Here is a 14,450-nt window from a genome sequence, read left to right on the forward strand (position 1 = left end):
CAGCTGCAAACAAACTTGCCACGCTGGAGATGGCACAGAGCCTCGTTTAAGGAGACCACAGCCGCTCTCTCCCCACAAGACCTGCAGTTTCCCACCTAAGGCTTGGGATGTGACTTATGGCTTGAGATGTGACTTACGGCTTTCGGTCCCTCCGAGCCCTGCAGGGTTATCACGCTGATCTCCACTCCCTCCTCCCCGGTGCTCTTCAGCAGCTGCACCACCTCGGCGTGCTTGGACCACTTGCAGTCCTTGCCGTTCACCGAGATGATGTAGTCTCCCTCCTTCAGCCCGGCTTCCTGCGGGGGAAGAAAGAAGATGCACGTGTTTGAGCTCGTGAATGCTACTGCACAAAGTCTGCTTGCTTTCCACCGCACAGGTCCCAATCCTGTGGAGACACGGGCCACAGGGAGGGTTGGGGTCCACCCTCCACTGACAGCACAAGGCAGCCGATGCCTTCATCATCCTAAAGATTTTATATCTGCTTTGCAGCCTGCATGTGAAAGTGGGATGCTCTACAGACTAAGGACCGCTTTTGCAGCTGCTGGCAATGGCCACGCTTGATGTCCTGCATGCTATAAACCCCCAGCCCCATGACTTTTTGGAGCCTTGCAAAAAGTGCATCCAGCTCTGACTCTTCCATAAAGGTTAAATGCTGCAGGTCTCCAGGAAAAAAAAGTAAATATAAAAAATACTGCCTGCGAGCCTTGATTCTTGAGAAAACAGAGCAGGCTCAGCAAGGTTCTTTGCATACCCTTCATCCATCAAGGCATTAACAAGGCTCTTGACATGCTTGAAGGAAAGCACGTGCAGCTCGAGGCCGTGGGGACAGCATCAGAGCTAAGAACAACCCAGCCAGGACATGCCAGACCAGCTGCAATGGAGATTTAGAAACTTATCCACACAGGGACACTCGCATTTTGGTGTCTATCTGGAGACCAAGCCCACCCCAGCAGTGCAATGAATGTTAGTAGCCCAGGGGACACAACTGTGGTCCAGATATCGACTGTGTATGGTCTTTCAGAAGACTTTTAGTCTCCCAAAAAGGGTTGTGATTCTGCTGCTAAGGAGAACGTTGTTACAGAGATGCTGGGCTCTGGATGGCAGGGTTGATGCTGAACAGTGCTGAGGAAGAGGGGAGATCTTTTGGGTGTCCCACCAAGGTGCTCCAGCAAGCTTCTGCTGGAAAACAAGGTTGCCCCCGACACATCAGAAAGCCCATACAGTGAGTTTTCACTGTGATAACTGGCGTTTCAGACTTTCCATCTTGTTCCATCCACTGTCACATCCCCAAATGGGGGAGAAGGGAGCTGGGTGCTCGCCAAAGAGAGGCTGCTAGCAGTTAAAAACTGAACTAACCTCCATATTTTTTCCTTAGGTGTCTCCTAAAAATGAAAAAAAAATCTCAATTCTTTCATGACACCCATCTGCAAGCCCTAGACTGAGATCCGGAAGGGATGACTCTCCACCTAAGCACACCAATGCTATTACCAACTGAGTGTTAAGACCTAAAACCACCTGGTACCCCTCAAAGCAACCCCTAACACCTCACTTCCAGCATCCCCATGGGGACAGCAAGAGCCTGGGGTACTCACGGCAGCGCAGCCCCCCGGGATGACACCAGCAATTAGGACGGGGGAGTCTCCTCGTAGCGTGAACCCAAAACCGTTCTCTCCTCTCATCAGGTGGACTCTCCGCGCTGGGTACCACTTGTTTTTGGCCGAGAAAACCGAAAGGGGCCCCTGGGGTAAGGTAGAAACATGGAAAGCACCTTTCGGTGCAAGAACAACTCCCTGGAGGCGTGCAACCTTGCAAAGCACCCACTGATGGGGAGGAGGCAGAGCAAGAAAGCCTGCCTTTTGCATTTCTTTAAGGATGTCATTTTGAGCCTGCCTGGTGTTTTATCCTGCCTGCACACCCAAAAATGCAGATTTATGCCCTATAAAGCTAGAGGTGCTTAAAAGCCCTTGTCAGATGCTGGCTTTAAGAGCAGCAGCAGTCTCATGAGGGCTGGGAAGGACTCTGGTCCAACCCTCTGCCCAGAGCTTAGGTCTGGACATCCTCCTGGCACTGCCCCGCTCCTGCAAGGCAGGAGGAGGAGGTCTCAGCACAGGCAGCGAGCTGGCATCAGTTTATAGATATTATAATTCTGGAGCAAATGAAACGGAAAGCTCCGGTGGGCAGAGCTGGCTCTCTAATTCCCCCCTTCAGGAAATTAAACCCATCGCCCAAGGAGGGAAGATGGGGGTTGAGGTTTCTTGCCGCTGCCTGGCTCTGGGGGATGCAGGCCGGCTGGGGTGGTCCAGCAGCAGGGTGCAAGATGGCAAGATGGATCACCTTTTCAGGGTCAGATCCCCCCCAAATCTTTCCTATTTTCCTGTTTTTTTCCTACTTTTCTATTCCCACAGGAGCAGGATATACCTGCCTGCCCTGGGGCTGTCCAAAAGCAGAGATGCCCAACCTCTCCCTGGGGTGCTACACAGCCCTTGGGGTGCCTGGGGGGATGGAGACAGCGCAGCCAGGTCCCACAGTACCCCCGAAGCTCAGCCCTGCTCCCCGAGACCCTGTAAGCCTAAAGGGGGTAGGGATAAAGGTCCGATGGGATTTTCCTGATGCCTCCCAGCTGGCACCATCCTGCTCTGCTCCCCCAAAAAGCTTCCACTAAAGGGTCCCTTCAGTCCTTCTTGGGTAAAGCCCACCCAAAATGCCTGTGCCCACTCCCCCATGCACCAGAGGAGCTTCGTGACCCATTTAGGTCTTGCAGAGGCAGATCTGCGCCCTCCCACCCCTCCTCCTGCATGGGTCACTGCCTGCGAGGCGGCGGCTCATCCTCCTTGGAAAGCCGCCTGTGAGCGCAGTGGCTGCACTGGGAGAGGGAGAAGAGGCTGCGGGGAGGAAGGAAGCCAGGAAAGCAGAGCATGCATGGGAGGAGGAGAAGATTTCTGCTCCCTTGGAGCAATCTCCATCCCATAGCCGTACGTACCAGCCTGTGGAAGAGGTCAGTCACCTTCACCTGGGAGAAGTTGGGGGATTTTATTTCTGGTTTCTGGTGCGTTTTGGCTAGTGGTAGGGAGAGAAAAGCACATACGCCGGGGTCAGGTAGTTGTGGCAGCTGCTGCCTCTACATCGTGCTCCCCGAGAAAGGATAGTGTAACCCATAAGAGTTGGGACCTGCTCAGGCAGCTACCAGACATGCAGCCTGGAGCCCCCACTCCCACCCATGATGCTCCACCACTGTGCAGGGAGCTCTGGTCCACAGTGACATGACACAAACACACCATGGAGTTTGTCCACCCCATGTAACCTGCCACAAATCCCCTCTGCAGCTGCACCCCCAAAAAAACCCCACTTACGGTGAATGTCCGGGGCATCTCCTGTTTCAAAGAAGTCCTCCTCGTGGTCGATTTCCGAGTATTTGCTCAGTGAGCGTTTGTGGGCGAAGGAGAGGACCTCCTGGAGGATATCCATCTTCCGCAGGATCTTGCACAAGCCGTGAATCCTCATGGCTTCCTCGTGCTTCATGATGGCTTTCTTCAGATGAGCTTTGCCTGCAAGGGAGCAGAGAGATGGTAGCCTGAGCGGAACAGAGCAGCCCCGCCGCCGTTCCCTCTCCGCTCGCTCGGCTGCCCACGGATGACAGCAGCCTCCGCGGCTGTGTCACCCGACGTGACTCAGGGACAGCCCAGTCACGTTCGCAGCCTGCCAGGCGTTCAACGTGCGTTAAATGGAGTAGGTCCCAGCCGTCAGCTCGAGCCCCCGATGTAGGGCTGGGAAGGGACCTTGAAGGGTGACCTACTTCACTCCCCCGGCACCGGAGGCAGAGCTGGCAGATGTTCCCAAAAACTGCCGGCGAAGGAGCCGCCACCACGTTGCGCCGCCCCCAAAGTCCCTCTTAATGCTTAACCTCAATCTCCTCCACAAATTAACTTCTCTCCATCGCCTTGCGTCCCCTGGGGGGGGACATGGAGGACAATCGAGCCCCGTTCTCCTGGTGACAGCCTTTTAGCTTCAAGATGATGCAACACATCTCCCTCTCTTTCTAGGCTAAGCAAAGCCTTCTCCTTGCCCTGCAGGTCCTGCCTTCCACCCTCTTCAGTATCAGCCCTTGCTCTGCTCCTCTCAACTTGCCTTCAATGTGTTTCCACCCTCGTGAAAATGGAGGAGCTGAAAAATGGCCAGAAGAGATGGAATCACGATGACCCACGAATATCGATGCAAACATCCTTTTTGCAAGAAACTGCAACCAAGATACCCGTAATGCAATGCTAAACTACCAAAAAAAGAGATAGATAGATATATATATACACACACACGTATCATAGAAACACGTGTGCCTGTAGCATTTCTAGTTTTAGGACACATGGTGGCAACATAACCCAGGGAGATGGTTGGAGTTTGCTCCAGACTTATGAGGATCACAGGCAGTGGCCTGAAGACCTCTGCTTTCCCCTACGAGAAGTCTCAATCAAGGAAATATATTGAGGCTGGATGGAAACCTGAGAGGAAGAGACTCTCCGAAATAATTGTATCAAATGCAATCAATCATATTTTATCAAAGCACCCACAGCCAGCCCCATTCACGGGCAAGAAAAACAAATACGTTTTATTGAATATCATCAACTCCTGCTATTTTCAAGACGTCACTGGGAATAGAGGTTGAGCATGGAAGTTGTGCAAGCTTTTGGTTCCACTCTATTGAAGATGGTGGAATATACCTTGTCTGATAAAACATAATGTTATAAGACTAGGAGACAAGGGAAGGGGGAAAAAAATCCTTTCAGGGAGATGGTTTTAATGCTGCAAGTTTCTTCCCTTCCTGTAAACCAAAACCAGAGCTGAGGCTGGCGTCTGCATGTTCATTTTTCACCAGCAAATGTTGAACAAAGCCCATTTCCCCCCAAGAAGTGCAGACAGAGCTGGAAGCTGGGCTGATGCAAATCGGGGAACCAGATGACAGCAGCTGAGGGTGTCTGGGTGATGTTACCATAATGCTCTGGTTTTGGGGTTCATTCATCCCCAGCAGTGAAATCCGGCTGAGCAGCTGGGATGACTTTGCTGGGGCCAGCGACGTGACAAACTCATTCCTAGTGGGACCTGTCTCCTTTCACACGTGTGCAACGAGGGGAAAGAGCACCAGGAGGCAGCTCGTGGGGGAGGCAAACAGGAGATGACACCCCAAAACCAGGGCACTGAGTTTGCTCTCGTTGCAGCCTTGTTGGGGAGGGGCTGCCAAAACACGACTTCAGCTGAATAAGCAATGCTCTGTTTTTCCCCTGAAGCTGAAAATCTGCATGGGAGGAAGCTCTCGTCTCCCAAGCCTTCTGACGCAGCTAAAAAAGCCACCCCCTGGCATCTGCTGTGTCTTCTTGACATCAAGCCAAGTCAGCGGCAAGTCCAAGCCAAGGAGCTTCCAGGATCTGTGTGTCCCTACGGATTTCTCCATGCTGCGTTGGGTGACGTTACCTGGCTCAGGATGCCTCGGTGCCTGAGGTTTTAGTGTCAAACTCGATTGGACAGGTCGCCGTAAACACCCTGAGTTGGTCCTCAACACTCTAATAGGGAACCGTGATGCTTTTCTGCCTTCCCAGGAGACACTCCTTTCAAAGAAAGCCCCAAAAACGGTGTCTTTGCATGGAGAGACCCCTCCCAACAGCTCATCACACACCTTCGTGGAGACCATGACTACATGGGTAGGGTTACAATGAGGCTCACTGCCCATGCATCGAGGTTTCATCGCAAGAACCGGGGGCTTTGCCCTGATGGATGCGCTTACCCAGCTTCCTCCTCTCCTCGGGGTCCTGCAACAGGACACGGAGTGACGGTCCCTCTGGCATGGTGACGTGGAACTGGATAAAAGCCTTCTCCTGCTCCGGCAGTTCAGTGTCGGATGCCACTGTGTGAAAAAATTGGGCGGGGATGGGTTTAGAGAGAAGTCAGGGTGCTGCTCGGCCTCCTGGACCCCCATGGTGGTGGGGACAAGGGGACCAGGAAGCCACATCCATGCTCATGTGGCCCTGGTAACTTCAGCAGCAGCTTCCTCTCACCCAACCACAGCCTGCAACAACCACCAAGACATCACTGATGGGGAAAGGGATGAGTTATCACATTCAGGGCTGCACCAGGCTTTGAAGCTAAGCGCAGAATTTGTCCTGTATGCAACACAAGTATCCGGCTCTTTTGCCTCCTTCTCTCCTTTGCTCCAGTCTGGAAACAGGACTGGAAATAAAGAGCCCTGGGTTTTCCCCACCTGGAGCGCCAGGGAGCCAAGTCAGACAACAACTAAAGCACAAGAGCAGGGCAGGTTAAAGTGTAATTTGGGAGCTGAGCCCTCCTTGCTGTGCCTGGGACCCCCTGCATGGGCAGAGAGCTTGCAGTGCAACCAAGAGTCCTTCGATGGAGCGGGCTGAGATGGATACAGCTTGCAAAGGAGCTACAAGCACCATGCTGGGCTCTGCACGCATGATTTTTACACACTTATTTCCATCCAAAGCTGTTCCTAATCCCCTTTGGCTCACGGGGAGCTCAGGATTGCATCGCAGCCTCCCTCCCTGGGCACAGGGTGTGATTAAAAAGCAACCTAGAGGGTTCCAGGGAGCCCTGTGGACTTGCTGGTCCAAATGGAAGATCCCAAAGACTAGTGAGCACCCCAGTATCAGCACCTAGCAGGCTGGGAACCAGCAGCACCAGGGCTGGCTCTCCCAGTGCCAACACTCTCTGTGCCATCATCCCCAAGGGATTAAACTGCAGCGTAAGGAGTTTATTGCCAGCCGGTTACAGGAGCAAAAGATTTGTTATTCTGAACAAGGGGGTCAGGGAGAGGCAGCGAGCAGGCATGTGAGATCTCAACAGCATGTTCTGGATGGAGCAAAAAAAATCCCCAAACACCCAAATTAGGGATCTCCTGCAGATTTGTGTTTCCCTCAGCACCTAAGGGAAGGCAAACAGCCTCAAAATTTTAGGGGAAAGGTTTGCCCTGTCCCTTGTACCCCCTGGCCCCATCCCCGTCCTCTGCCACTTCTGTCTTCAAGCCGTTCCAGCCCCATGACACCCCACCCTCTCCTGTCTCTGCCCCAGCAGTTCTTCTTGCTCAATCCTGCTTCTGCAACGCCCACACGGCACAAGCCTGGCAGCAAGATTTTGGGCAGGCTCCAGAGCGGGGGAGGATGCTGGGACAGTCTGGCAGCTATCGCCGTCACCAGCACGGCACTGCTTTCAGCAGCCATCCCTCAAGAAGTGCCCCAGCCTGTCCTCAGCCACCCCACCAAGTGATGGGTCGGCACCACAGGTCACAGTGTGCATCGGCTGCCCGCCCTCGGATCCTCTGCCCGACCCGAAATCGCTTGCATGGGTGTCGATGATGGCGCAGATGGAGATCACGGGTCGCATCCCACGTCCCCACTCCAACTGTCTCCACGGAGCCACGTGTACCCTGCTGCCAGCACCCCACCACCCTGCGATGTCCAGGGCAGCCGGCCACAAGGCTGGCAATTAAAAATTCCAGTAGCCCAGACCAGTTTGTCCAGGGATATCCCGGGGGTTTTTTGGGGTTTATTTTTATTTTTTGAAGCCCCTGGCTGGCCCGCTGCAAGGTCTGGGTGTCTCAGAGGATGCCCCACTGAGGACACTAGCACACGCATGGTCAGCAGGCACTTATTACCCCTATTTACCCACCCAGCCCCAAAGGGGACAGCAGGTGACATCCCTACAGCACCTTTTTGCTCACCTTCTTAGAAGGACTTTGCAAGCACTGTGCAAACCAGAAACATGGGGCAAATCTGTCCTGTGTATGAATCGCTGAGTCAATAAGCGAGATCAGCAGCTCGGAGCATCCCCAAAACTTCAGATTTTGTATCCATCCACCCTGTGCATGTCTCCCTTCACCTCTTTTTTTTTTTTTGCAATCCCTCCCAAACACCAGGCTACCACATGGAGCCAGCACTTGGCTAAGCAGGCAGCTGCCTCAGAGCTGTAACACTCACCGGGGCAGTCACAGAGAGCAATGGCAGCAAAGTAGTGGGAGAGGGCTTTGAAATGCTCCGACTTGACGTGGACCATGGTGGTCCAAGAGAAGGGAACGTAATCTTTCACGTGGGCCTGGGTCATCGTCTGGTGCACCAACGAGTAGACGTCTTCTACCTGTGGGATGTCAAGAGACAAGCTGCTAAGCCATGGGTTGACATCCATCAGGAGACAGTGACAGCAGGCTGTCCTCTCCTGGGGGGTTCTGCCGACCACAGAAGGAACCTCTCCAGTGGTGATAGACCCACCAAGTCCTCTCCTCCCCGAGGTGCTCACCCTTGCCGCCTCCTGGGCGAGCTGCAGCCGGGTGAGGAAGTCATGCTGGGGGCGTAGCAAGGTCATCTTCTCAAAGACACACTCCTGGACCTGGGCAACCATCAGCCGCACCAGCATGTTCAAGGAGGCGGCGCTCATATCCAGGCTAGGAGCATTGGAGAAGTTTTCCTTCAAGTAGTTAAAGGCACCTGCATGAGGGAGAAGCTCCTGGTAGCCACCGGGCTTGTAAGCAGGAGGCTCAGACTTTCGGACCACAAAGGTTTCCCCACCAGTGGTGCCGGAGGAGAAGAGCTGCCAACCCAGCTCACACATCAAACACCTCACCATAACTGGTCAGTAAAAAGGTCGGGGGTCCCTCCCTTACTATCTAAACCATCCTTGCGCCCACAGCTTTCTTCTCCAAAGCCCTGAGTGATCACAGTCCCAGGGTCCCATTTTTTCCCAGCTACTCACAGATGGATCAGCATTTCTCCTCTCCCCAGCTGGGACATCCCTACTGCCGTGCAGCAAAAGAGCGCCCTTTGCGTAGCTGTTGGGTCATCCCAGCTCCTCTTCATAACCCACAGAAGCACCGTGGTGCCAACTCACGTTTGGTTCATGGTCCATTGGAAATGCCCTGTCCCCTTCCTTGTTTGCACAACTGCTCCCTCCCCTTCTTGCACTCATGAGGATTATTCCCATCCCATGGAAAATGCCGCCTGCATGCCCATGGGGAGCCAAGGAAGCAGCGAACCCACGTACCGGCCGCTTTCTGAAAGGCATCGATGGCCTGGTTGAGCCCTGGCAGGGATGCACGGTCCTGCCGCGCTCCGATCTGGGTGTGCAGGGCTCCGATGTTGAAAAGCACGCTGCCCTTCTCGAAGGCCAGCGCTCGCTGGTGGGACGGGACCCCTGTCAGGGAGTCGTACCTGGGGAAGGGAAGAGTCAACAGCTGCCCATCCCCGGGTCCTTGCCCATGGATGCAGGAGGAGCCTAGAGGGCTTTCAATGCTCTGCGTGGGCTCATAGCCACTGCTGCTATCATGGCTCATCCCTGTGGGGTGCACACTTCCCCCTGCCCCTCCTAAACAACCCACCCAGGGCAACATCAAGCCCAGAGCAAGGGGAAAACCCAGCTCTCCGCATCCACCAGCCCCGGCTTTGCTGCTGAGGCAGCAGACCCATCGTGGAGGCTTGGCCCCGGCTCCTTCCCCACTCGCGATGCTCCGGGTGGGATGGGGAAAGCTGCACCAACCAGTGGAAGAAGACACCCAGGCTTTTGGTGGGAGGGAAGAAACGGCTGTCGAGGAAGTAGAGCTGGTTGTAATACTCCATCAAGAGCTCGAGCCCGGCTTCGTTACGGCTTGGGGTGCGCATTGCCTGTGGGGATGGGAGAGGAGACACGTGGGTGGGAAGAGAGGGGGGCATCAGGAAGGAAATGTCGGATATATGGAGCTGCACACGCTGACCAGCCCAGGGGAAGAAACTCCACCTGAGTTATTAGATCAATAGGATCAGATCAATACGATCAATAGGATTAGATCAATAGCGGACAAGAGGCTGTGCAGCAGCGGGAGGCAGACCCCCGGCACAGGTTCAGCCACGGGAAAGGTCAGGGAGGCACCAATTTGGTGCTGGAGCACCCAAATCCGGAGCCAGCAGCCTGGGAGCTGTGCTGATGGCAACACTTGCCTAAACCAAGCTGGGATTAATGGTTTTTTTAAGAGAGAAACTCTCAGCAAAGTCTGCTGAGATAAATGCTAGGGAAGAAATAGGATTTTTTTCTCTTAATAAAAAAAGCCCTTGAGCTTTTGACCTGACACAGGGAGGAGGGTCAGAGTTCTCCTAACGCCTCGTTTTAAGCATGGGGCTTTTCCCAGCTTCTGGCTTTGCAGGGCTCCCCTCGAACAGCCTGAAAAGCAGGATCAGGCCCTTCACAAGGGCTTGAGCGAGGCTCTCACTTTCCGCTCTCCCAGATCAAAGCTTCATGGCAAGGCAAAACTTGAAGTTACTTATGAAAGCTGTTTCATAGGAGAGGAGAAAATTCACCTTTATGGGATTGCTTTAATTTCTTCTTCTCCAAGCACTAGCTGGAGAGAGAGCAGTCGTTTTAGCCTTGCCGGGGGTGAACTAATATTCATAAACCAGTAATGGATTGCAGCATAACTTTTATTGCTGTTCAGTTCTAGGTTAGCAGGGCGTTAAAGGACAGGGAAAGAAAACAATTGCTGAATGGTCTGTAATATTTAGTATCCTATGAACCGAAGCCAGCGTGCTCTAGCGTGGGAATCCTGCACCCTGAGACACAAGAATAAGGGTGCAGTTTGGAGGGAGGATGAGGGGACCCCAGAACAAAACGCAGCATCTCCAACAAGCGATTCTGGACAAGTCAAAGCAAGACTTTGCAACTCAAGGGACACTGACCTGCCGTAGCTCCATGAACTCTTTGATTTCCTTTTCAAACAAGATGCCCTCCTCTCCATAGTGTTCACTGATGAGATCCTGGATGGAGAAACAAGAGAAAAGAAAACCCTGAGTCACCCTTCAAAACAGATTTTCATGATTTAAAGGGTGACTGTGGGCAATCCTGTATAAGCAACTTGCCAGCACTCCCCTCAAGGAAACCTGCAGCAGGGAAAACCATCTCCTCCCCTGCCCAGCTCTTGCTCTCCAGCATCTCCAGTCCCACATCTCCCACTTTGCCATGATTTAAGTCCCGCTCCTCCCCATAAATCTATTTTTTTGCAGCTGTTCCAAAACAGAAAATGTTTTGCAGCTGCTGCAGCATCTCCTCTACAGCGCCCAATTGTACCCAAAGTGCACGGTCACTCCCCTCCATCGTCTTGCATCACATCGAGTGTCCAAAACCCCGATGCTCACCTTCAGCGGTACCAGCAAATCCAGCTCCTTCGTCTCCTTCAGGCCCAAAGGGATCATGGGGACGCTGATGGATTCGCTGGAAGAAGACAGCAACCTATTTGGTGGTTGGTTTAAAAGCCTTGGAGAGACCCTGTGTGTCAGGGACTAAAATGAAGCAGCTCTTTACGGCTCCTATTAAAGGGTAAAGCAAGAAGAGGACCTGACTCCACACAGCAGAAGGATGCTCTTCCCAACATGATGTTGGGAACAGCAGGGCGAGAGGAGCGGTGCATGGAAAATAACGTGAATCCATCGCCCTTATTCCTCCAGCTTCTGGTTTTCTCTCCATAACAAGTACAATAGCAACAAAACAGACTCCAGTAATGAAGCTGCTTTAATTACCAGCCTTTGGGAACCGGGTATGATGCAAGCACAGGTCACGGATTCACCCACTCCTACATGTTAATCTGGGCTTCGGCACTGATAAGGACTTGCTGGGGCTGCAGCGCTGGGCCTGATATTGAAATTTTCTCCCTCTATTAAAAGCAGTTGTCTAATAATAGCTCTTATCACAGAGCCCATTCGATATTGTAAAACGCTGAAGATGACAACGACTCTGGGAACACCCAGCTGGGGAGTGGTTTGTGTTTCAACATTAAAAACAGGGTAGTTGTGCAGCACCGAGGAAGACGCGCTGCACGATGACAGCCAGGAAGGACCACCTTTTGGGGGATTTAGTGGCTATTTTGATTTTCTGCTGGCAAGAAGTAAAGGAATGGTCTGTATAAGCAGCAGAAGTTGGAGCATGCAGAAAATTACAGCCCTGCAAAGAGCCCCAAAGCTGGACCCATTGTCCAGCTCCTGTATATAGAGATGGGGAACGGGAACCCACCGTGGTAGCTGCAGCTCACATCGGCTCCACAAATGCTTTCCCCGATACCCATCTGTCCCTCGGGGGTGTCCCCAACCCCGGCACTGAGCCATGTTACCGCATCCCCGGATGCTTGGCCACCCAGGGGACTGCTTTAAAGAGACAAGAAAGTTTGGCAGAGAGCGAGATGGGAGGTGGGTCAGGCAGGATAAAGCCCTCGCCAGCGCAGGTTTGCACAACAGCCGCCTCTCATTACCTCCAGAAACCGCTGAAAACTTCTTAGCACATCACTCATTAGTCCAGGGAGGAAAAGAGGCAAAGAAAGTTGCAAAAACCTGGTGAGCGGGGCAGGGAGGTTGCACCCACATTTTCATCTGTTCATACTGAATAAACAGCTTCAAGAGCTATAATTAGTGCAGAAAAGCCATTATTGCTCATTCCCTAACAAGATTTCCGCTTGAATCCAATGCCTAGAGCAAACAAAGGGGCTTTTGTTTGGCCTGGGCAGGGTTTTGGAGTTGCTGCTGCTGCTGTTTTCTTTTTAAACCAGGGCAAACAAGCGGCGGGTTGGAAAAGCTAAGCATCCCTGGTAAGGAAGAACTTGGGGAGGATGCATGCCACACGGGAGATTGTGCACGCATCCCTACTTCTAGCACAGAAGAAGGACCAACATCCAGGATTACATTCAGAGACTGCAACAGACCCTCTGAGTGCAGCAAACACCCAAGGGTGGTGGAGCTATGGGCTCCCTTGGCTTCCTCCCCATAGAAGACCCCATGACCCTAACACAATCCTGCACCCAGATCATCCTGGTCCTACATTTAATAGCATTGTAGCAACCTGCAGGATGGAGTCACTGATGTTCTGGGCTTTGCACACCCCTCTGTCCCCAGCAGCACAGCAATCCTTCCCCGAGGAGGACCATGTGCAGGGAAAAGCACATAGATGGACATAGAATCGTAGAATCATGGAATAGTTTGGGTTGGAAGGGACCTTTGAAGGTCATCCAGTCCAACCCCCCTGCCGTAAGCAGGGACATCTTCAACCAGATCAGGTTGCTCAGAGCCCCGTACAACCTGACCTGGAATGTTTCCAGGGATGGAGCATCCACCACCTCTCTGGGCAACCTGGTCCAGTGTCTCACCACCCTCATTGTAAAGAATTTCTTCCTTACGTCCCATGTAAACCTACGCTCTTTCAGATTAAAACTGTTGCCCCTTGTCCTGGTAAAAAGTCTCTCTCCATCTTTCTTAGAAGCCCCCTTTCTATATTGAAAGGCCACAAGAAGGTCTCCCCGGAGCCTTCTCTTCTCCAGGCTGAACATCCCCAACTCTCTCACCCTTCCTCCACAGCAGAGCTGTTCCAGCCCCCTCATCATCTTCGTGTCCCTCCTCTGGCCCCGCTCCACCAGGTCTGTGTCTGCCTTGTGCTGGGGACCCCAGAGCTGGACGCAGTGCTCCGGGGGGTCTCACCAGAGCGGAGCAGAGGGGCAGAATCCCCTCCCTCGACCCGCTGGCCACACTGCTCTGGACATAGCCCAGGATACAGTTAGTCTTCTGGGCTATGAGTGCACATTGCCAGCTCATGCCCAGCTTTTCATCCACCAGTATCCTCAAGTCCTTCTCTGCAGGGCTGCTCTCAATCCATTCACCCCTCAATCTGCCCCAACTGAGGTGCGGGACCTTGCACTTGGCCTTGTTGAGCCTCATGAGGTTTGCATGGGCCCACTTCTTGAGCTTGTGCAGGTCTCTCTGAACCGCATCCCGTCCCTCAGGCGTGTCAACCGCACCACTCAGCTTGGTGTCATCAAACACCATCCACCCATCCGTCTCGGGAAGGGAAGGAGCAGCAGTGGCTCCCACATTGCTGCAGCGTCCCCGGTCTGTTCTGCCTCGGGGATTTCTGCTTCTCTCACCCAGCGAAATGGCACTGCCGAGCCGCCCCGGCACGTTTGTTTGCTGCTGGCGAGCGTGCTAGGATTACCGCTCCGGTGAGTCAAACCTGAGGTGGCTGGGTAGGCATTTCAAAGCGACACAGCATTTCAATTAACAAAAGGTCTAACCTCGGAAAGAGAGAAAAATAACCTAATACCCTCGATGAGAAAGGAAATCAGTGAGTAATCTGCTCTGGGAACAGACGGAACAGGAGGTTAGACACCTGAGCAGCCACACTTATAATTTCTTCTGCTAAATACCTTATTTCACCTGCTGGAGAAAAACTCATGCCCTAGTGGGATGCTCAGGAAAGGGGGATGATGCAAGTGGAGATGGTTGTTCCTGACTTATTCCTCCTGCTTTGGGACATCGGTGTGCAGAGAACGCACCATCCATCCCCAAATGCCTCCTAAGTACCTGCTAGGACAAGCTGTTGAGTTTGCTCTCCTTGCAGCTCTATGGATGAAACATGGATGTTCCCAGGATGAAAAACTGTTTCCAGCAAACGTGGCCCAT

At 53.1% G+C, this 14,450-nt stretch overlaps 1 protein-coding gene across 1 annotated transcript in view; it reads right to left on the reverse strand.

Moving 5' to 3' along the window:
- The window catches only part of RHPN1 (rhophilin Rho GTPase binding protein 1), a 29,098-nt gene that overhangs the window by 412 nt on the left and 14,236 nt on the right, over nucleotides 1-14,450 (reverse strand). Inside the window, 11 exon segments of the mRNA XM_059815547.1 lie at nucleotides 138-296; nucleotides 1,593-1,739; nucleotides 2,981-3,057; nucleotides 3,351-3,545; nucleotides 5,771-5,890; nucleotides 7,977-8,133; nucleotides 8,293-8,480; nucleotides 9,034-9,200; nucleotides 9,526-9,650; nucleotides 10,695-10,772; nucleotides 11,151-11,226. Of these exon segments, the coding sequence (XP_059671530.1) occupies nucleotides 138-296; nucleotides 1,593-1,739; nucleotides 2,981-3,057; nucleotides 3,351-3,545; nucleotides 5,771-5,890; nucleotides 7,977-8,133; nucleotides 8,293-8,480; nucleotides 9,034-9,200; nucleotides 9,526-9,650; nucleotides 10,695-10,772; nucleotides 11,151-11,226 (1,489 nt within the window).

Source organism: Gavia stellata, chromosome 3 (assembly GCF_030936135.1).
Source record: "Gavia stellata isolate bGavSte3 chromosome 3, bGavSte3.hap2, whole genome shotgun sequence".
Classification (NCBI taxonomy): Eukaryota; Metazoa; Chordata; class Aves; order Gaviiformes; family Gaviidae; genus Gavia; species Gavia stellata.